At 46.8% G+C, this 22,947-nt stretch overlaps 1 protein-coding gene across 3 annotated transcripts in view; it reads right to left on the bottom strand.

The window, feature by feature from the left end:
- LOC308407498 (nucleolar protein 4-like) overlaps window positions 1-22,617 on the bottom strand; it is a 119,005-nt gene extending 96,388 nt beyond the window's left edge. Inside the window, exon 1 of one of the 3 annotated variants that reach the window (XM_080899153.1) lies at window positions 22,091-22,617. In XM_080899153.1, the coding sequence (XP_080755279.1) occupies window positions 22,091-22,450 (360 nt within the window). In that variant the 5' untranslated portion in view covers window positions 22,451-22,617. Of the gene's footprint in view, window positions 1-80; window positions 99-1,228; window positions 1,360-22,090 lie in introns of those variants that run through there. The other 2 variants (XM_080899155.1, XM_080899154.1) reach the window with 2 other exon arrangements.
- Between the last annotated feature and the right edge of the window lie 330 nt (window positions 22,618-22,947).

The raw sequence follows: 22,947 nt of genomic DNA, 5'->3' as shown, positions 1-22,947 counted from the left end.
TTATAAATACATTATCAATATGTTAACACGACATGAACTCTGCTGAACGAAATGTTACAGATACCAAAGAAATCCATCACCATAAGAACAAACGTGACTCCTGAAGGGTCAGCTCTGAACTTCAGGAATAAAAACAAAAGACTGCTGAAGAAATCAATCAATCAATCAATCAATCGATCGATCGATCAATAACCAGCTTTACAGACATGAAGGCAGGAGGTCTGCCAACCATTGAAATGATGAGAAAAATCCCTGAATTTATAACCAGTCCAAACATTGGAAAACTGTCCCAACGATGGGAGGGAACTTCCTGTTCGCCGACCTGCTGCAGGTTCAGTGTTTAAACATCTCACTTCCTGTGCTGGTTCATCGAGTGTAATTATTCCTGCGCTCTAATTACTGAGCCGCTGTGAACTCACAAAGATTTATTAACAAAGCCTCCCAACAGATACAGACTCCTCCCCCTCTCCTCCGCCTCACACCGAGGGCTGGGAATAACAGGGAGCCACGCGGAGCTCTCGATTTCCCACAAGGCCGTGGGAGTGTGAGGTGTGTGCCAGCAAAACAAAGAGGTGCTCTGAAGGGAGGTAAAGAGAGAAAGAGGTACACAACACAGAATAAATAATAATAATGGATTGGATTTATATAGCGCTTTTCTAGGCACCCAAAGCGCTTCACAATGCCACTATTCATTCACTCTCACACACTGGTGGAGGCAGCTACAGTTGTAGCCACAGCTGCCCTGGGGCAGACTGACAGAAGCCAGGCTGCCATATCGCACCATCGGCCCCTCTGACCACCACCAGTAGGCGGTAGGTGAAGAGTCTTGCCCAAGAACACAACGACCAGGACAGAGAGCCCGGGGTTCGAACCGGCGACCTTCCGGTTACAGATAAGCTTCCCAACCCCCTGAGCCACTGTGAACAATCCTTTTTTCCCACAGCACACAAACTCAGCACAGCGAGGACGCGTGAGCCGGGCTGGAGGTAAAGCCGGGTCACTGACAGCACGGCTGGATTTGTTTGTTCTGAACAATCTTCTAAAACACGGCGGTAAAAGCCACCGCTTCCTTTCAGAAATTTCACAGTAAAATAAAGATGAGACAGAGCACAGCATAAGAGACTGAAACACTGCCCGGAAGACTTTCAAAATTAAAGCTGTGAATTTACCAGAACAAAAGGGGAAATTACTGAGACACAAAACTCAAATGTGGGAGGATTTAATTTACCTCTAAACTAAATTCTCTGAATCGTCGCAGCTTCCTGCTCCTCTCCCACTCTAACGAGACCGCGATCTCTAAACTGATCCTACATCTGGGACGGTTTGACCCCAGTGACCATGTGCTGCCATGTTTGCAAGTGATCCTGTATCATCAGGAAGAACAGGGGAAACCTTCCATACGTTACAGTGGCTGCAATTCAGCCGGCACAGCAGCAGGTGGCGCCCCCTATGGGACAGGGAGGACCACAGGGGCGCGCTGAGGCTGTTTTCCCCGCCTTTAAGCAGACTTCTTTTGACTGGCTGCCACACAAACAGCTCGTAGCGCCTCCTGCAGGCCCCCGGCTGAAATGCAATGACATTAACAGGAAGTGAAACGGCTGCAGTGTTGGATACAGAGGCATTATTCTGAACTGTGGATCATGCTAAGCTGCTCTGGCAAACAGGAATACAGCATGGAGGTGGCCATGATCAGAACAGCTGCTTTAGTACATTTGTGAAAAGCTCCCAGTCTTCCTGGACCGTCACACCTACCCAACAGGAAGGCGTGACGTGAAGTCTCCAACTTCCAGGAAGTCCAGCTGGAAGTTGGAGTGATTAGAAGTTCTCTGAGCTTCCTAAATGAGCTCGGAGGTGATAATCCTCTGTGGGTTATTTCGCTTAACGAGCTTTTGTGTGTGTGGGTGAACACATCGATCAGCGGAGCCTCGCTGTTAACGCGCCGCACAGAAACAGGAAGTGGAAACCATGAGCAACCTGAAACATCGAGGCCTGCCTGCAGGCACATTTCACCTCAGCGTCATGTGACCAAACCTGTTATGATGTATGTGAAACATCCAGCGTGGCGGTGACAGGTGTGTGTGTGTCGGAGGGTGGGGCCATTATTGTAAAGCAGCAACGTGAAGAGTCAATGAGCAAAAGCCTGTTGCTCCTCTCTCTCCTCACACACACACACACACACACACAATTAGGACACCATATCTTGACCCATTACCTCCCCCTTTCCTTCTAGGGGTGCAGGTAATAAGTGTTGCTATGGTAACCAGCTGCAGCTTATCACAGAGGAGACATTTCTAATGTGCACCCCCCCCCCCCCCACCTACCCCCAGTGCCATTACAACTGCTTGGCAAAGAGGAAGAGGAGGAGGATTGGCTGGAAGAGAGGAGAACAGGAGAAAGTGGGACAGAGGCGAGGAGACAAAAGAAAAGAGGAAGGTGGAGGAAGTGATGGTGATGGTTGGAGCTGAGAATAAACTGTAATTACAGGAGGCTGATTGAAAGATGGAAGCCATGTTTAATATGAATGTTCATTCACACATTCCACTCATCAGCCAGTCCCATAGACTCCAATGAGTACAGTCCAGGTGTGTGTGTGTGTGTGTGTGTGTGTGTGTGTGTGAGAGTGGAGGTGAGAGAGAGCATGGGGACGCCTTAGAGCACCACACACACACACACACACACACACACACACACACACACACACACACACACACACACTCTCTCATTGTAATATCTTAGTGAGGACATGTCATTGACAGAATGCTTTTCTTTGGCCAGTTTCCTGAAACATCAAAATGAATGCCTAACCTCACCATAACCTGACTGTAAGCCTGACATTAAAACCACATTTTGAGTCTCAAATACCTTCAAACTTGTGAGGACAGTTGGTCCCCACAAGTATAGGAACATATACTAGTGTGTACCTGTTTAGACACAACAATGTCTAAACAGGTACACACACACACACACACACACACACACACACACACACTCCCTCTGCAGCTATATTGGGCTGTGTCCTCTCTGCGGGGTCTTCTCATTAAAACATTTCTGTTTCTTTGACCCACTTTTAGGCCTCTGCATGAACACTTTCCCCACCAGTTGATTTTCAGGTGTGAACTCACCTGCACAGTGTCCCCGTGAAACACACGTTTCATATTTGATGTTTGTGGCGTTGAGGCCCACGCACCGGGCTCTGAAGCGTCCATATTAATGAGGCCCATGTTTACACACTCGTTCATTACCGCCAACACTCAGTGTGTTCTGAATGTGTGAGTGACACCAGTGCAACGCACACACACACAGTTATCTGCACCGTCCAGCTGTTTATGCTCAGAAGAGGATGAGAGTCCACTCTTTTCACAAAGCTGCAGATAAAAATAATAGAAATGTGTAAACACATTATAATGCACTGTGCAAAAGTCTTGAGCCCCATCATCTGTGGACCGAGTCTTTGTCTCCAGGGGCCGAGTCTTTGTCTCTGCGAGCCGAGTCTTTGTCTCTGCAGACAGAGTCTTTGTCTCTTATGGACCGAGTCTTTGTCTCTGTGAGCAGAGTCTTTGTCTCTGCAGACCGAGTCTTTGTCTCTGTGGACCGAGTCTTTGTCTCTGTGGACCGAGTCTTTGTCTCTGTGGCCAGAGTCTTTGTCTCTTATGGACCGAGTCTTTGTCTCTTATGGACCGAGTCTTTGTCTCTTATGGACAGAGTCTTTGTCTCTGCAGACCGAGTCTTTGTCTCTGTGGACAGAGTCTTTGTCTCTGCAGACCGAGTCTTTGTCTCTTATGGACCGAGTCTTTGTCTCTGGGGGCCGAGTCTTTGGTGGTCCTGTGTAGAATTATTACAGCAACTGCTCCACCTCTTGCTCTTCTCTTCGTTTCCACGGCGCTGCCTGATCCCTCCATCCGAGCCTCCATCTCTCTGCTCTGACCTGCTGCACCTTCACCTCCACCCTCTTATTATCAGCAGCCTCGCTCTCTTGTTTCCCCTCTTTCTGTGCCTCAGCTCAGCTTGCCATCCCATTTCCAAACCAGCCTGTTGCTAGGATACACACAGTGTCCATTCAATGAAAACTGAATGCCCCCCTCCACACCATCACCACCACCCCTGCTCTTCAGCCTCCACCTCTGCCCGTCTTCATCAGCACACACACACACAGCCCTCAGGTTCCACGATGCAAAGCAGGAAGAAAAGATCCGCCTCCAACAAGAGCATCAGGAAGTGGAGCGGTGTTAATAGACGCATCACATCAGGGACATTTTAAGCAACAACACGTGAGAAACAGCGTGAATGAAAGGAAACCGTCTGCCGCTCTGCAGTCCACGGAGACGTGGCGGTGCACCAGGCGAAGCGTCCACAGGACATTTAAAGGTTTCTGCCTCGAGGCGCTTCAGCATGAACCAGAACACCTGATACTCGCGTGATCAACACGTGAAGCTGCTACCTATTTAAAACCCCTCCCACCAGCTGCCACTGCCCAATCCTGACCCAGCAGCGCCTCACCCTGCCGTCTCTCCAAACCACAACCTAGCGGAATCCGAGCAGCTCGAAGAAGCAGACGACGTCTCAGTTCTACAAACAAGTGTATTTAAGCCCTCGCGAGGGAGGGAGGTGGTCACTGACCCACCGCTGATCATGCGAGTCGTCACGTGAGCCAAAGTGCGAACAAAGTGTGGGTCATCAGCACCAGAGCTTAACACCGAGGGTGAAAACACTGTGATAGACCTGATAAGTAAGGTGGGGATGGCCACTTTTAAGAGCTTTCTTTGCATGTGTGTGTTCCTTTTCGACTCTCCGCTATTTGTTTTTAGGACTGATGAAGCTTCTGGGATGATCTTCACAAACTTAGGGAAGTCAAGTTTCCTCCTTTTTCAAGCTCCTCAGACTATTGTGACTGTGAACCTACACAGATGTGGATCTGACAGAGTGTTTGTCCCTAAATGTGATCGTGTACCTTTGTTACTTAGCCAACAAGTGCGCCTGAAACAGAGACGCCAAGGTCCAAACAGGACTGTAAGAAGCTCCTCGCTAATAAAAGTGCAAACTAAGCTGCCACTGCTAATGAGGAGCGGAGTCTCTAACGTGAAGCGTTATGTTTGAATCAAAGCAGTGAGACACAGGCAGCACCTGACAAACAGCCATGTACGGCCTGATGAGAGCGCCACGCTTCCACGTGTGTGACCAGAGCGCCGACAGTCTGTGAGAAAGGTGTGAACACACCGGGCTCTGCACCGCGGGTTTAACGCAGGCTAAAAACAGCTCGGCTCATTCAAAGGAAAAACAAACGAAACTTTCATCAACTGCATCTGTCACGCTGCTCCTTAGCCAACAAACAGCGCTGCTGCTGTTTGTTGGCTAATTAACCTCCAACCTGGCAGCAAAAATAGAAGCTTCACCTGCTATCACAGAAACCTCGCCCACCACACTTCTTTTAGACTTCAAACTTCTGCTCAGCACAGCCTCTCGCCTGCTTCTGCTCACTTCACCGTTTCCCCAGAGTGGACAGAGCAACACGCTGATGAGGAAGACGGCCTCCGAAGCTCCACGGGATCAGATTTCACACACACACAAAAAAAGAAGAAGTGTTTCTGCTGTAATCCAAGAGATTTATTAGGTGCGTGCGTGTGAAATCTTCATAATGAGGCATAATCATCAGGACCTCTCAGTCCTGTTAGAGTCCAGACCCAAAACCTGCCAGGCAACCAAGAGCGCTGCTGCCCCAGTTCAATAAATGACCTTTCTGAGTATCACGGCGCTCTCAGAGTCACAAACCTGTTAAATAAGCATTACAGGTAGAAGAGGTTCAAACCTGTCTTTGACATTAATCTTCTATTTTGGATTCCATATCACTCAGCCAGATGCTGCTAATCAGTGCTCAGTAACATCCAATCAAAACCCTAGAATCTCACTGCACACCAAAATGAAGCTCCGCCTCCTCAGACGCTCTGTTAGTACAGTGACCTCACAGCCGCTGTGATATTGGTCACATGATGTCATTAAAAATGCTCCAGAAGACTCCAACAGCACAAACACGGTCCAGAGGTCCAGCTCAGGTGAAGCTAGCAGCTACATCCACCTGTCAGTCAAAGAGGCCACGCCCCTAATAATGAAAATAGGTGAGTTATAGAAGCATTGTGCCCATGTATGATCCACAGAGACCAATCAGTTTGTGTATACATGTTTATTTTAACATGGGAGTCTATGGGACTCACTACCGCCCCTGCTGGACATCAGAGGAACTGCAGGTTGGATGTTCTGACGCAGGGGTCACCAACACGGTGCCCGTGGGCACCAGGTCGCCCGCAAGGACCACATGAGTCGCCCGCGGGCCTGTTCTAAAAATAGCTCACCATAACAACTTACCAGTAAGCTGCATCTATTTTTATTTTTTCTTGCTATTTTTTTTAATCACAATTGCATTGGTGTTAATTTGTTAGAGATAATATATAAAAAAAATGTTTATTATTAAATATTAGATCATGATCTAATATTTAGTGCTAGCTGGTCTCCACGGAAACAGTTGCCGTGAAGACCAGCAAAGGCAAAGGTGAGGAGATGAGGAAAACATGGCGGAAAAAAGGAAGAAAACATCATTTTCACAGTGAATGGGAGGAAGAGTTCTTTTTTACCACTGTGAAAGATTCATGTGTGTGTCTCATTTGCGGGGCGACTGTGGCAACGGCAAAGTGGCACAATGTGGAGAGACATTTCCCAACGCGTCACACAAGCTACCATGCTAACTACCCAAAGGGCAGCACACTGCGAGTTAAAGGCAGGTTTGAGCAAACAGCAGTCTTTTTTCACAAGACCGGTGAAAAACTCCCCAAAAGCAACCGAAGCCTCATTTAGAGCTACACATTTCATGACTAAGAAAAAGAAGGCATTTTTAGACGGGAAGGTTTTCAAAGAAGCAATGATGATAATTGCAAAAGCTGTGCTTAACGACGAGAAGTATGGAAACGATGTAATCTCCACTCTCTCCGATGTCCAGCTGGGGGCAGCTACAATTGTTAGAAGAGTGTCAGCTATGTCCGGGAACTTGGCCGATCAGTTGGATCAGGATCTGGCAAAGTGCAGTTGCTTCTGCATCTGAGACTTTTGACCAAGTTGCAGAAAAGTACACTCAAGTCATAAACCGACTCGGTCGAGAGTTTGAGAACAGGTTTTGTGACCTTGATCAGCTTGAGCCATGTGTCTCATTTGTTTCCAATCCTTTCATGAATGTGGACACAACATGCATTGCTGAGCAACTAAGTTCAATGTTCAGCTTGGATGCTGGACAGGTGGAAATCGAAACTGGAACATTGCAAAATGACGTCCACCTCAAAGCCTGTCAGGGTGCACCAAACTTTTGGTGCCTTGTTGACACAGAAAAGTACAGTGGTGTGTGCACAGCAGCTGTGAAGGTTGCCAGCCTGTTTGGTTCAACCAATCAGCCTTTTCTGACATGAACTTCATCAAGAACAAACACAGAACACGCCTCTCTGATGCACATCTGCAAGACTCACTCAGAGCTGCAGTGTCAAGTTATACCCCAGATTACAACACACTGGTGAACAGCATGCAATGCCAGGTTTCCCACTAACAGACAAAGAAAGCCATATTAGATGTTCTCAGTGGCAACATTACAGTGTCATGTCAAAGTTGAATTTAATTATTGAAAAACAAATGTGTTTGTTAAGTGTAACATGTGACAATTTGCTTTAAAATGCTGCAGATTTGGTGAAAAGTTCTGTAAAATTTGAAAGTTGATTTTTGTATGTTACATACATACAAAAATCATGTATGTAACAGTGCATGATTGTTAAAATTTGTTAGTGGTAAGTGAAAATGTTGTAGAAGTGATCACTTCAAAATGTAAATACTTGCAGAGATATATAGAAATAAAGCGTTGCATATTGATATTTATGTTTCCTACTTGCATTCTTTATAATTATGGTGAAAAATATTTAACATAATTAGTGTTTTTACATAGATGAATATCATTAATTATTAATGATAACACATAATTAAGTTAAATTGAGGAAATTTGTTATTTGAGAAGTGTGTGTCAAACTGGTAGCCCTTCACATTAATCGGTACCCAAGAAGTAGCTCTCACTTTCAAACAGGTTGGTGACCTCTGCTCTGACGCATCAACATGTTTTGATTCCACTTTGAGGACTTGCTGACATTTACAGTGCACAACAAAAAGGACCGCATGTTTCCTGTCAGCCATTTTTAAACATCATTGTTACGGTTCAACACAATGACGACGCCGTCAGATCAACACGAGAGGAGAGGATTACTGTGACGATGATGAGCCAGAGAACGGTGATGCAGACACGAGCACGCAACAACACACTGCTGCTCTGAGGAGCACTGAGCTAATTATCCAGCAGCGCTGGCAGCAGGGCAGGGAAGGGGCACAGAGGAGGAGGAAGGAGGTGAGGAGGAGGCGAGCATGGGGGGCAGGCATCTGTGGGGAGGCTGAAAATGGAAGAGAAGGCATACTGGAGAGAGGTATGGTTTTTTTAAAGGGGGAGGTGGGAAGATGTGATAATGAGAAGGCCGCTGTCCCACAAGAACACCTCCCTCCTCCTCCTCCTCCTCCTCCCGCCTGCTCTAAAGCAGGAAAACCTTCCAGAAAACAAAAGATTCTCCAACAGCTCCACCTGAACACGGAGGAGACATGAGTGCAAAGAAAAACCGATCCGTGGTTTAAACCAAAGCAGGAAGCATCAAAGCATCGAAGCATCGAAGCATCGAAGCATCGAAGCATCGAAGCATCGCGTTTCCTGCTAATAAACCCAGAACAATCCACTGTGCTGGGTTTGTTTCAGAACAGTTATAATCATGTTTAAGACAGTGTATATTCATCATATAACACTTTATAAAACAGCCGTGAACGAGGGCGTAACTCCCCTGTAATTAAACAGGATGTCAGGTGTTTGATTTGAAATGACACTTGAATTAGAATTCAGCAACATCAGACTGCTGTTGAACAAAGGAAGGATGATTAATCTGCCCTTTGTACATCTTTGTATCATGTTCACTACGCTGCTGTGCACGATCGACGTTGTGTTCTACATCCTCTGCAGGTCTATAATGCTCCGTAACCAGCCTGTGAATATAGTCACTTTGTAACTTCACAGAAATATGCTGAAGTTTAGAGGCTGTATTATAACGAGTTAGCAGAAAAGAATAAGATAATGTGCTGCAGTGCGTACGGTATTGTTCGGCATGGGCACGGCGTAACGAGCAGCTGGTTTGCCATCCCAACGTGTTTCTGGATCCATGAACAGGCCGACTTCCTTCACTGTGACAGCGTGGGAAGAGAGTCCCAGCCATCCATTGGTCGCTCCATCTTTCACTCGTGTCAACAACAGCAGAAGGCAGAGCACAAAGCAGAGTCGCCGGTGTCACAGTAAAAGCTTCAGAGAGATCAGGGTACATGTTTTAGATTAGATCCTCCTTTGCAGGATGGCAGCGCTTTAAACATTAGCATAAGAGGAGACGCAGCCCGGATTCGATGGGCCTCGAAGGCTGAAGGAAACCCAGACGACGGGATGACCCGGGCGCCGCCTGCACCTGACCCACCGCCACGGTTCATGAGCAAACACGGCAGAGGGAGAGCCCGACACCCACAAACACACCGCTCACACCTATCAGAGCGCTGCACTCAGCCTTCACACATGAACAGGTGCTGCTGTGTAAGTGCAGACACGCACACGCACACACACACACGCACACACACGCACACACACGCGCGCACGCACACACGCACACACACGCGCACACGCACACACGCACACGCACACACACACACACACGCACACACGCACGCACACACACACACACGCACACACACACACGCACACGCACACACACACGCACGCACACACACACACACGCACACACACACGCACACACCAGTGACGTACTGAAGGTGGGTTAGAAGCATTAACCTGTTATTTCATGTGTTCATACACACAGTGTGCGACCATATTCTGCAGCAGCTGTGCCACACAGCACAAACACACAGTAAACAGTTACAGTTTGCAGGCCGTGCAGCTTCTCTCTGCTGATTTTAATCAGTTTCCAACTCTTCAGTGAATCGACCATGACGACGCTCTGATACTGGTGATGAAATGAGCGACACCAGGAGCATGATGGGAAAACCACCTGACACGTGAGCGGTCACACTGAGCTGCCGTCCTGCTCCGAGGCAGAATCATCTCCACAAGCATGACGGAGACCGTCGGGCCAAACACGATCGTATCATCATCGTTCAATCATTGCTTCCACACAAAGACCCACACGTGATTTTAGTTTGTCTGACACATGACCACACCTGCATCCTCCTCGTGCAGTAATGGGCTTGTAGCTTCGGCGTGATGACGCACAGCAGCTCCACCCGTCGGTTAACACAGACTCAAACCAGCTGCATTTGCAAAGACTGGAACTGCGTTTAGAAGCGCAGCCCTCCTCGTTCACCGTGTTCACACGAACACGTGCGAGCTGACTCAAAGCAGACTTTACTGCAGTTAGTCTGGGAGCCGTCCAACCAGCTCACTCGGTTCTTTGACTGACGGCTCACATTAATGACGCCTGGTGGCTGCTGTTAATATGGCCGCCTGCCTTTCAGGTGGTGGTGGTGGTGGTGGGTGGGGGGACAAGAGGGAGGAGAAGGTCAGCAGGAGGAGGAGGAATGGAGGTGGAAATTGAAGCCTTGCAGTCTAATTAAGACTGGTGTTAATTTCTTTTCACCATCGCCAAAGGAGACGTTCACCATAGCAACAGGAGAACAGGGAGGGGGAGGTGAGCCGAGCGTGCTCAGTGAAGGTAGCGGAGCGAGGATCCACGCGGAGGTTCTCAGCAGCTCTGCTCCTCTCTGAGGGAGCGCAGAACCTCAACGCTCGGACGCACACGGCAACGTCGCTCCTCCTGTGAAGACATCGCCCCGCTTCCAGGCCGAGCGCCTCCTCGCTCGATGGAGCCGTGGGCTTCCTGGCGCTCTGATCAGCTGTGTGCACACGCAGCACAATCTCAGTGTGAACGCTCGTCTCTGTCCACGGAGGACCGTCATCCTCCGCCCTCTCTCTGCTAGCCTTAGCCTGACCGCAGCTCTGCAGCTAACGACCACGATGCTCGTGGTTACCAGCTCTCGACTTCACGACCCTCCAAACGTTTCCATCCAGCCCCGCCCCGAGTTCTGTGTTTGTACTGATATATAAGGACTGATGTACGACGCTTCTAAGCATCACGTTACTCTGACCTTTGACCTCGCTCTTACATGTGCCTTTCTTTCACACATGAACCCAAAATGAGTATTAATGACTGAATCTAACGTTACTAACAGTGACGCAGGTTTCGTGTCATGTTTGAACAGAAGCTGCACTTTGCTCGGTTTACTGCAAACAAAGACGAAAGAAAACGCAACGACCGTAACAGCAGAGCGCCGTGCCGTGACGGCGAGCGGCTGCTTTGAGTTTGGCTGTGGGATCAGCTGAAGGCAGGAGGTGAGAGAACTGCATCGAATTCTTTCTTCAACGCTTAATTTCAGGCTCATTTTTCTCATATTAAACAAAGTGGAAGAAGAAAGTTTATTCTAGTTTTAATTGGTTGAAGGTGCACGGCAGGTGACCGCGCTCCTTATTTTAAACACAGCGAGCTGTATTTACCGAGAAATCTTTGAAGGCATGGCAACCAGCTAAATTCAGCCTCACCAATTAAGACTTTGAGCTCAATCTGTTGGAAGAAATCACGTTCTCTTTGTCTCACATCCAACCAATTAAAGTGTTTTAGTGTTTGGAAAGTTTGTTTCTTCTGCTTTATTTCACTTCAGGTGATAAAAGAAGAGACGCGCAGAGAGAGCAAAGATATTTGTGTCTTTGTGTGTTTAAAGTCTTTCATCTCTGACGTACTGATTCATGCAAGCTTTGGTTCAGCTTCAATAAAATCAAGAAACACCTGATGCCATCGATTTAACGAGATTCATCTGGTTTCTCATTAAGCTGTGAGAACGAACGTGACCCTGAAGGTCACCGGTGACTGTGAGGAGGTCAAAAACACACTAAATCCACTCATTTACATTCAATTCTTCCAAAGAGCCTAAAACGGATGTTTGTCTCCGTTTCCAGCAGAGCGCCTCCACCTGTACTCCAATCATGAGCCTGACAGCACACACACACGCACACGCACACTTCTCGTCACAGCTTTAATGTGTGATGTTCCTCTGATGTTTCCTAACTCGGCGTGACTCATCAGCACAGGGACCCGTTCGAGACCAGTGATGTAAGCTCGCCGGACTCCGGCTGCTTCTCTGATTTATGGAAAACTTTTAAACAAGAACAGCAGGTCAGAGGCTGAGCGCCGTTTTCCCACCGTGAGCTCTTCATCTGTTCACAGAGTCGCCGCTTAAGCGTTCGTGCTCGAAACAGGCCGACGTCTGCTGCTCCAGCTGGAGACAGCCGACAGAGGGGGAAGTAGTCATCGCATGGGCCTGACACCAGAGCAAAGATAGCAGCTATCATTAGTCTACAAACCTCTCAGTGTTTCCTGGGGCCTCCGAGTGCTTCAGTACCACACAAACAGAGTTTACTGTGACCAGCAGCAAAAACACAAACAAGCTTCACTTCACTTTTTTTACATTATTACCCCCCAGCCAACCAACCAACGCCACCGTGGCCGGCTCATGGCATAGAGAAGTCGTCCCGCAGGTGCTCAGAAAACAGCCTGAAGCTGAACGTTGTTCAGATCTCCACACAGTGCAGCCAGGACAGCCCGACAACATCCAGAGCCTTCACCACGCCCCAGCGATGGGCGAGTCGCCCCCCTCGTCCCCAGACTCTGCTTCCATTACAGGAAGTGTGGAAGTGAAATCTGATGGCTGCATTCTCCATCGTGGAAACAAAGCCTGAAGTCACAGTGCTGATTATACTCACACGTGTATGCAGTCAGTGTGTTACCTCAATCAGACTCCTGCGTGATCCTCAGGGTGACTGTGTCCAACCAAAGACCCCAGCTGGGATAATCAAGCTCAAACTTCTCTGTTCAGCTCATTGAAACTTTTTTTCCTGCCAGCAGAAGCTGAAAGCTCAGAGTTTCAGCAGGGTGATAAAAACAGCTACTGTAGTGCTGGTTCTGCTCTGGAGACCCTCTGTGAGCTCGAGGGTCAGAACCTGCAGGTCCATGAGCCGTTACAGCGAGCAGGACCAGGATCGCCAGCCGAGGCTTCCGTGTCGCCATCACACCCCGTCAGCCTTTCACAGCTGGGGGGTAAAACCCGAGTAACAGAGGAGGAGGAAGAGGAAAGCAGGCGGAGGACCGACACATCGTGACATGGATCAGTTATGATGTGAAGCATTTCCGGGAGTATTCGTCCATCTGAGGCTCAGACTTTGCTGTGACAGGAAGCGCGTTTCCAAACGCCGTCGCAGCTGTCAGCAATAATTCGCTGCAACGTGAGAGCAGCAGCTGTGCTACAGTCAGTGTTTGACTCATTCACCTGTGTGTGACTCTGCACGCACACACACCACCTGTGAGTCGGTGTGTGTGATCAGCTGTTGATCCGCTCGGGTCATTCCCCGCTCAGCGTGACGCCGTCAGACAGGAAGCTGCTCATTCGAGGTGGCGGTGAGATCCTGTTTAGTGTTTGTCAGCTGGCTCAGCAGGTAGCAGACGACACAGAAACAGACGGTCAGCGCGAGGACAACACAAACAGAAACAAATATCACAGAGCGATCAGAGCAACAGCGGGACGCCGCTACTGGGCGTGAGCAAGGAGAGCAAAGCCTGTATATGAACGATGAACACAGCCTCACCGGCAGAGTCGTGGTCGTTACCATCGTATTCATTTGACACCCTGACCACGATAAAGTCACCTAAATCATCTTCATTCATCATTCTGAGGCTGAAGGTCAGCAGGTCGTCTTCACTATGATAATGTTAAAGAGGCGGACGGCGTGACATCAGTGACGCCAACTCCTCAGGAAGGAAAACTGCTATTGGCTGTCCCAAAAGTCGTTAGAAGTCACTAAATGACGTCAAAAAGTAACAGTACGAGAAGAACTGACCGTGTTACAGTCAGGACGGGAGCAGCGGCTTCGTGTAGGTGTGAACATCTCCTGCTCTGACAGCAGCTGGGGGCGACTGCTGCGTGAGGACGATCCGCCAAATATCAGCATACAGCACATTTCTTACAGCCGTACAGCAGGTGCCTGAGGTCATGTGATCAGAGCCTGCTTGGCGTGCAACACACGAGGCTGAAACCTAAAGGAGACTGAGCTTCTCCACGGGGTCTGTGGACCTAGGGCTGCTCGATTATGGCAAAAATGATAATCACGATTATTTTCACTGAAATTGAGATCTCGATTATTTGACGATATTTATTTAACCCTTTAAGACCTACTATAGAACCAAGTCCGCCAGAGCTTATATTATATGTTTACATGCTGTAGTGCCATTTGTGGGAGCATTTCAAGTTGCTACACATCAATACAACTGTTATAGCCCATATTTTAATAATATGTATGCATTAAGTCCATAGTAACTACATTAATTACAAAAAAGTGCAATAAACTACAAAAAAAATTGAAAATCGTTTTTGTTTTTTTACATATATTTCTACTTGGAGAAATTTAAGAGGCTTATCCCTCAAAACTTTAAATACAAAAAAGTTGCAAAAAATAGTTTCCCACCACAGGAAATTTATTTTGAGTGTCTTCATAGTTTTATTTTGGAGATACAGCAATTTTTATATACTGCAGGAAAAACAAAAAACAATCCTATGATGCAAATTTGCAAAGAAAGCAGCAGGTGCATCAAAATAAACTATTTTAAGCAGTGCAATTTGAGTTCTAAGCATCACAGAAACTATTCAGAAAAGTATAGAGTCAAACATGACTTATAAAAACACCAGTAAAGGCTTTTAAGGCCTACAAGTAAAAAACTACATTTCCCGCGTAAATGACATCACTTCCGGTTTTGGACAGGAAATGGCGGACATGCGATAGGTCGCGTTGACGTAGTCACTACATGGTCAAATTTAAAAGGGACATAAATACTAATTGTACTTTCTGTGGGGATCATCCAGAAACTGTGACACATCTTTTTTGGTACTGTTCTTCTACACAGAGATTCTGGAAGAATTTAGCAGCTTTGTTATTGTCCATATTTTAAGGGAGTTTTCTTCTGTTTCTTTAAGTTCCCCAAGAAGTATGAGAAATGTTTTTTTATGATAAATTTCTTAATACTTTTAGCTAAATTTTTTATCCATAAATGTAAGTTTACTAACAAAACACCATATTTCTGTCATTATTTTAAGGATGTGCAAATGTACATACAATCAATATCAGACGCCACCAACAGAAAGCCTCTCACAACAATATATGTATGTGAATTTTTGCGTGTATTCTTATAATTGTTACCTTTTTCTTTTACCCCTGGCTTTGTGTGTTCATGTTCTGTTGTTTTGTATACTTCATCTGTTCGTATGTTGTATACTCATTGTTTGTTAAATAAAGTTTAAAAAAAAAAGTTCGCATTGACGTCTTTTTCAATGTGGGAAGTGTTACGATCAGCTGATCGGATCGGCAAAGCGTGTTTCTGGAATGTTACGTTTTTGTTCCTGCAAGTGCTTTTTATGCAGTTTTTGCAAAGCTTTATGTGGAAGGAAACCGTGACCGAGGACAAGCTGATGGCATAAGATGTAAGTACAACTCCTCCGGTTTCATATGCAAAACAAATTATTGCGCTAGCTTACACGGTTCCGGGCCCTGTGCTTCGTACGTCGCTTACTACATCCAAGATCAAATGAAACATCCAAGACCAAACCATCGCGCTAACCGTGAGCGCGCTAATCCGGTTCCCCGAACACACCTGCTGTTGACGATTAGTACAGCTGGACGCAGTAATGTGAGATCACTGGGTGTCGTAAAAGGGGCTACGCATCGATAGTAGAAACATTGATCGGCAACCCTCTGATTGGTCGGCGAAAATGTCGACGGAGCGCGCTCGGCTCGGTATTTTTCGGCAGCAGAGCAAGAACTCTTGAGTGAGGGATTTCAGGAGTTTCAGAGTTTAATCAGAACGCAAGGGAACACTGCAAAGGCTGCAAAAGCAAGGAGCGAGGGCTGGCAGGAAGTTGCTGACAAATTAAACTCGTAAGTAATTTAATAATAATAATAATAATATATTGGATTTATATAGCGCTTTCCAAGGCACCCAAAGCGCTTTACAATGCCACTATTCATTCACTCTCACATTCACACACTGGTGGAGGCAGCTACGGTTGTAGCCACAGCTGCCCTGGGGCAGACTGACAGAAGCGAGGCTGCCATATCGCGCCATCGGCCCCTCTGGCCAACACCAGTAGGCGGTAGGGTAGATTTATTATATTACACTATATTATCCAATATTATATTACATTATATTATATTGTTATATTATATCCTCTTTCACATTAGAGCCACGACAGGACCCACTAGAACATGGGAACAAGTAAAAGTGAAATATAAGAATATCCTACAGAATGGTAATATTTATCACTTATATTGCTTTTCGTCTCTTGGAAAGAGACCCTGGAATAATCTGTTTGTTTATAACAGCAACCAAGAAAAGGGCAGAGCAACAAAAGACAGGTGGTGGTCCTGCACCCCCTCGTCAACAAGTTGGTTAAGTGAATAATACCCTCACGGGAAAATCGATATCTCTCTATGAGCACCAGTGTTGGTCAAGTTACTTGAAAAAAGTAATCAGTAACTAATTACTGATTACTCCCCCAAAAAGTAATCCCGTTACTTTACTGATTACTTATTTTCAAAAGTAATTAATTACTTAGTTACTTAGTTACTTTTTAAAAACACGATTTACAACCTGAGTAGGTGATAAAGTGATAGATCTTTCAGCCCAATTCTACTTTTTCTACATAATCCATCATACAAAATGTAATCAAATGGAAAAGTCTCTTTTTAAAACTTGTTTTATCAGTTTTAATCTTTTAACTTTATGCATCAAGCAAAAATGTAATTATATGCAACATTCTCTGACTGGAAGAAATTAGTTTAACATTTAAACCTATTTTCTACACATTCCAGCTCATAAAATAAAATATTTTTTGTGTTTTCACTCACTCTTTCAAACAGATGCAAGTAAAACACAGCAGAACATAAATAAAGTCAAAGACTCAGCGGTCCTTTTGCTCTATTTTCACCTGTAAAGCAGGAGCAGGGTAGGCGGAGGGTTACCCTGGTGCAGGTGTGCTGCGGTCAGTTGAAGAATCCGCGCGAGTGTCTCTGTGAGTTTCCCATCACGTCGTAGCTACTCGGTGCTTGCTCGGAAGTTTAGGGGTTTTTTCGCTGTAAAAAGAAGTTTTCTTCCCACGCACGATGGACACTAATGTTTTTGTCATTTTTTATGGAATCAAACTCAAAGTAAGGTCAGTACTTCCACGCTTTAAACGCTGCACGCTCATACTCTCTCTGCACTCGATATATTATCCATTGTTGATCTGCACACAGCTGCTGTCACCAACGTCGCACTTGCTTACGTCACTGTCATGAGACATTCTCGCAAAAAAAATCACGGTTTTAGTAACGCAGTAACGCAGCGTTCCTACGGGAAAGTAACGGTAATCTAATTACTGATTTTGCAATAGTAATCCCTTACTTTACTCGTTACTTGAAAAAAGTAATCAGATTACAGTAACGCGTTACAAGTAACGCGTTACTGCCCATCTCTGATGAGCACACTGTCGCGCTGAGCTAAAGGATCCTGTCTGTCCCGCAATATATGCTGAATTCTGAGGACTCTCCTTATCAATCTTGCACCTTCCGCAATGGGCTGCTCGCGTAAACGGACAGGACATGGCTGCGACAGGCTTCCCAAATCCACCTTCGCTTTTATAGCCGTGGTCTCTCATCTTGATTACACGAAGTAATTTACAATTACTACTCTGAAATATGAATTACATCTGTAATAATCACATACATGTAATAGAATGTTAATAGTACATTTCCCTTTTTTAAGGAAATGACCTGTATGTATCTGTGTGACATCAATAAATGGATCAGGTGCTGCATTATCTTTAGTTACATTGATGTTATTTATTTATGGTACAACAGTGGTAAAATATCGCTGTTGCTTTCGTATAAATGAAGCGGGCATACCTGCGTGGCCGCGATCTAATCCTGTTTACATAAAGTAAACCTGCTCCCGAGCAGGTTTACTCTTACGGCTCTGTTGCTATGACAGCAAGTCCCGGATGGGCTTCGGGGAACCGAACGATCCAGGATCACGCGAAATCGTCAACAATCTCATCCAGCTAACTCACTTAGCGCGGTACGAAGAACAGGCCCCCGGTTCTACAGGGATTTAAAGGGTTAACAATAACAATGTATTGAATAATGACTTTAAAAAATAATATAAAATAGTGCAAATACTGATAACAGTGCAAATGTTTGCAATATAAGAAATCAATGAAAAATGTAAACATCTGTGTTTAGTGAGCTTTGCAGTGTTGCTCTGTGGTGCAGCTACACTGTAACAAAGTTTACACACTGTGTCTACTTGATCCACGTCTGACTGAACCCATAATGTTTCCACACCACTGAAGTTTTTTTTACCTCCCTTTTCAACCAACAGCAGTCACTCTCCTCTCCAAATAACTTCTGCTCAGCTTTCCGAGCTTTCCGAGCTTCCCTCGGGTCCTCTTAATTGTTGTGACGCGTGTTCGAAATGCAGAGAGGTGCGCTCGATTTGCCACATGGAGCAGCGCAAGAGTAAAGCACGAGGGAGGGGCTACTAATCGGCTCAGTCATTTTTAATGATCGTTGAAAGCCCAGATCGTAATCGAGATTAAAATTCGATTAATTGAGCAGCCCTATGTGGACCTGTGGTCTTTCTGTTTGTAGCAGGAGGTTAGCTAACTGGTTTCCAATAACACGTCACGTTGTGACTGATCTCCAAAAACACTAAACCAGCTCCAACTGTGGACGCAAACGAGGGTGGAAAACTGAACAGCAGCAACGTTTGGAGGGTCAAACATGTGGATAGATGTGATTTCTAATTACCCATCCTGTCTTCCTTCTCTCACCCCAAGCTATCACAGCAGATGGCCCCGCCCCTCCCTGAGCCTGGTTCTGCCGGAGGTTTCTTCCTGTTAAAAGGGAGTTTTTCCTTCCCACTGTCACCAAAGTGCTCATAAGGGGTCATATGATTGTTGGGTATTTCTCTGCATGTATTACTGTAGGATCTACAACTGCCTGTTGTTGTGATTTATAAATAAAACTGAGTTAAATTATTTGACAGAATTTTTCATCCGTCCGGTCTCACATGTACTGAGATAAACACACAAGATACGATTTTCCATTTTAAGAAGGCAAGAAGTTGGAGGGGTTGTTGGTGGACTTAGTTATCCACTCACACCAGAGACACACACTGAGTTTAGCATCACGTTAATTAAACTTTGAGATATCGACCCGGTCAGGGCTAACAATGAGCAAAGCCCCAAACAGGAAAGCTTCCCGGGTGGAGGTCTCTGACAGTTCCCCTCCTCGTCTTGTGTCACTGGTGGTAGCACCATACCTGGCCCCTGCAGAGGTTCCACAGGTAATCCAGCTCCTCCTGGATCAGTAAGGTTTGCTGTGTCTACTGTTTTACTTTAGTCCATGACGCGCTTACCTTCAGGGTCATACGTCACATGAAGACCAAAATAGTTCCAAAGGCCAGATCTGAATGAGGGTGGGGGAGGTTCAGTTTGCCATGTTGCAACGGGCTTAGCTTCTGTCTCGCTAGCTTGCGCTGCGCTCAGTGGATCTGCGTTTGACTACTCCGCCTAGGCTGCACTGTCGAGCGCAGATCCACTGAGCGCTCCACACAGACAGCATCGTCAGAAGGAAAGTTGATAAAATAAATTACAAATGTTGTATTGTTCGATACATATGCGTACCGAACCGAAAGCACTGTATGAACGGTTCAATATCGATACGAGTATCGTTGCACTCCTACTTTTTACAGATGACAGCAGGTTCACCTGAGCACATGTGTGCTCTGGGGAGGCATACCCATGGAGGGACGCACAGACCTGTACAGGCTAGGCACCAGCACCCTGACTGGCCTCAGGCATCAGGATGAAATGCTTGGAGGTTGTCACACCGCGACAGGTTCCTCCTGCTGCACGACGATGCCCACGAACAGAGCTGACACTGCAGTAACATCAATGATGCCACAGCGTCACAAAGTGTGAAAAATAAATCGAAATCAAGTTTGGAATGAAAACTTTACTATGTCGCTAAAGAGTTTCTATTGAATATCAATAAATTATTATTAGATAAACTGTGCTTTTACTCCTGGATGATCCCAAAAAATACATCTGATATCAGCCCAGAGTCACTGACACATCAGAAGATCCACGGCGACGTTGTAGCATCGGGACAAAGAGCGGGAACGATGAGGGCGGAGCGTCAGGAGGGAGACCTTCCACAGGCTTCCACAGATAGTCGTTATATCAGGCTGCCCGTGGTTTCAGTGAGGATTGATCTGTGCATCACTGTAGGGTCTACCTTACAATATAAGGCGACGGTTGTTGTGATTGAATTGAAGTGCTTACTGTTACTCCACGTGACAAACAAAGATCTATTCAGGCTTTTGTGGATTAAACCCACTTAAATAAAATACAGATTACATATTTTCCATCACGTTCCCGGAGAAAGCCCAAAGCTCGCTGGTGGGCACCGGGATGTTTTATATGCAGCATGTGTTTTTTAAAAACCACGAAACGTCATAAACGTGTGAAGACGAGCTCATTAATCTTCCCACAGGATGTCCACGCGGGTGCAACGCTTGACTTCAGGGTTTGATTTTCAGCGTCAGTGACTGAGAGAGCTGCAGCTGAGCGGACGTGCCCGTTATCCACCTCACCTGAGCTTAGACCGAGCTGCCGCTCAGAAAAACATGGACTGTGTTAAATTAGCAGGTGATGGCAGGGAGGTTCAGGGCTTTAAATGAATCCTTCTCTCCTGCAGTGTCTTCTCAATCGTGAACTTTGAATTATTGTGGAAATTAGCTCAACAAAAAGAAAAACTTGAGAAGATATCCATGGATTTGAAATCTTATTTATGTTTCAAACAGTCGAAAACGTCATAAAACGACCCGTCAGTCAGTTATGTTTGTTACAGTCGATGCAGCGACTGTTTGTAGCTTTGTTAAAGTGTCAGAATCATTTTAACCTGTCAGTAAAAGCATCCACATGTTCAGAGTTCAGGAGTGGAATCATTATGGGGTGTAATGTAAACACTAGCAGTGAAACAGGTTTAGAAAATGATCCAGTTCAAAGGTAGCAGACGTTTCCACTCCACGGCTCTGTGCACCTGCTCAGGTGTTTGTTGTGAAGAGAAGTGATTATATTATATTACAGCGTTTTAGCCTATTTCAGCTTCATTAGGCACACGCACACACACACACACACACACACACACAGAAAAGGCCTCAATCATCTGAACATCCAATCAGGAGACTAATGAGATTAATCTGACTAATGAACGCCTCGCGGGCACGTTCACCAGCATCAGCATAATCATCAGTGTGACGTCCAGATAAATTCAAACTTTTCACATTTAGAGCACAAATCAGGTTTAAAGACAAACATTTACACTGTGAACAGGAAACGTGAGGTTTGTATGTGGACATAAAAAGATGCGCAGGATTCATTATAAAGAGAAATCACAAACAGCATCGTGTGCTGGCGTGACTGCTGTGTGCACCTCCTCAAACATCATCATCATCACCTCCTCTCACCTTTACTATTGTGTTTTTTTAATAAAAACACATCTACCCCTGAATATGTCCTGTATAAATAAAGTTTCGGTAGTTTGAATAGTTCTGCTGGTTTTACTTTGAAACGGAGCTCAGGTGGAACAGGTGGCACTGAGCCAGGTGAAGTGCAGCTTCACTCTCACTTCCTGATTCACACACACACACACACACACACACACTGCTCGTGCCTATGGTACGACAACTTTTCTCCGTGCCCCTGGTACACTGCGCAGAAAAACCTTGCCCCACACACACACACACACACACACACAGCTGTGGGAGAAAGAGGAACCGTCACTAACCGTCGCCGCCTTGATGGGCACGTAGAGCACCGGGCCGCCCGCGGAGCCGCCCTTGGCGTCGGGCAGCGTCCTGACCTGGAAGCCTTTGGATTTGACCCAGAACTTGAACTTGGCGTTGATGTGATTTCCGCTCTTCTCGTGCAGGAACAGCGCGTGGCTGTTCTCCTCGTCCCCCTGCAGCAGCGTCTGCAGGATCTTGTTGTACTTGCGGCGGGTCACGGTCTTCGTCTTACCGGAGTCTCCGTACGTGCGCAGGCACCAGTCCTGGAACTCCTCCGCGGGAGCCCCAGGGGCCCGGGCCCGCTCTAGGGCGGGGGCCGTCACCGTGTCCCCCGCGCTCCCGGCTGTCCTGGTTGCCATGATAACCGGTTGGGACGGGAGGGAGAGCCGCTCCGCTCTGCCGTGCGCGAATCCGCTCACCGTCCGGGTCTGATGGATCCACCGGACACGCGGCGGCTCCCTGCCTCCGCGCCGGGGGGAGAAACGAGTCCGGACCCAATGAGATCAAACACTGCCGACACTGGGCAGCTGACAACGGGCAGAGCCGCTAACCGTGTCCGACAGGAGAGCACGCCTCCTCCGTTTTTAAATTGCCGTCTGAAAAAAAGCCTCCCCTCTCCCTCTCCTGCTCCTCCTCCTCCTATGTTGTTGCAGAAAGACGAGTGAGCGCCTCTGGGATGTCCAGGAGAGGAGACGGAGCTCCTGCTCCGGTGTGGGGGGGCGGGGGTGACCCGCGCGCTCCTCAGACACACCTGTTACAGCGCGGAGCAGTCGGTCACCTCCTCCTGCTCCTCCTGCTGTGAGCTCCGCTGTCGGTCAGGAGGCTGCGAGCTTTCGGCTGTTCATCACCGTCGATG

Source organism: Rhamphochromis sp. 'chilingali' (genome assembly GCF_963969265.1).
Source record: "Rhamphochromis sp. 'chilingali' genome assembly, chromosome: 12".
Lineage (NCBI taxonomy): Eukaryota > Metazoa > Chordata > Actinopteri > Cichliformes > Cichlidae > Rhamphochromis > Rhamphochromis sp. 'chilingali'.
The sequence above is the reverse complement of the archived record's forward strand: the minus strand, read 5'-3'. Positions and strand labels throughout refer to the sequence as shown.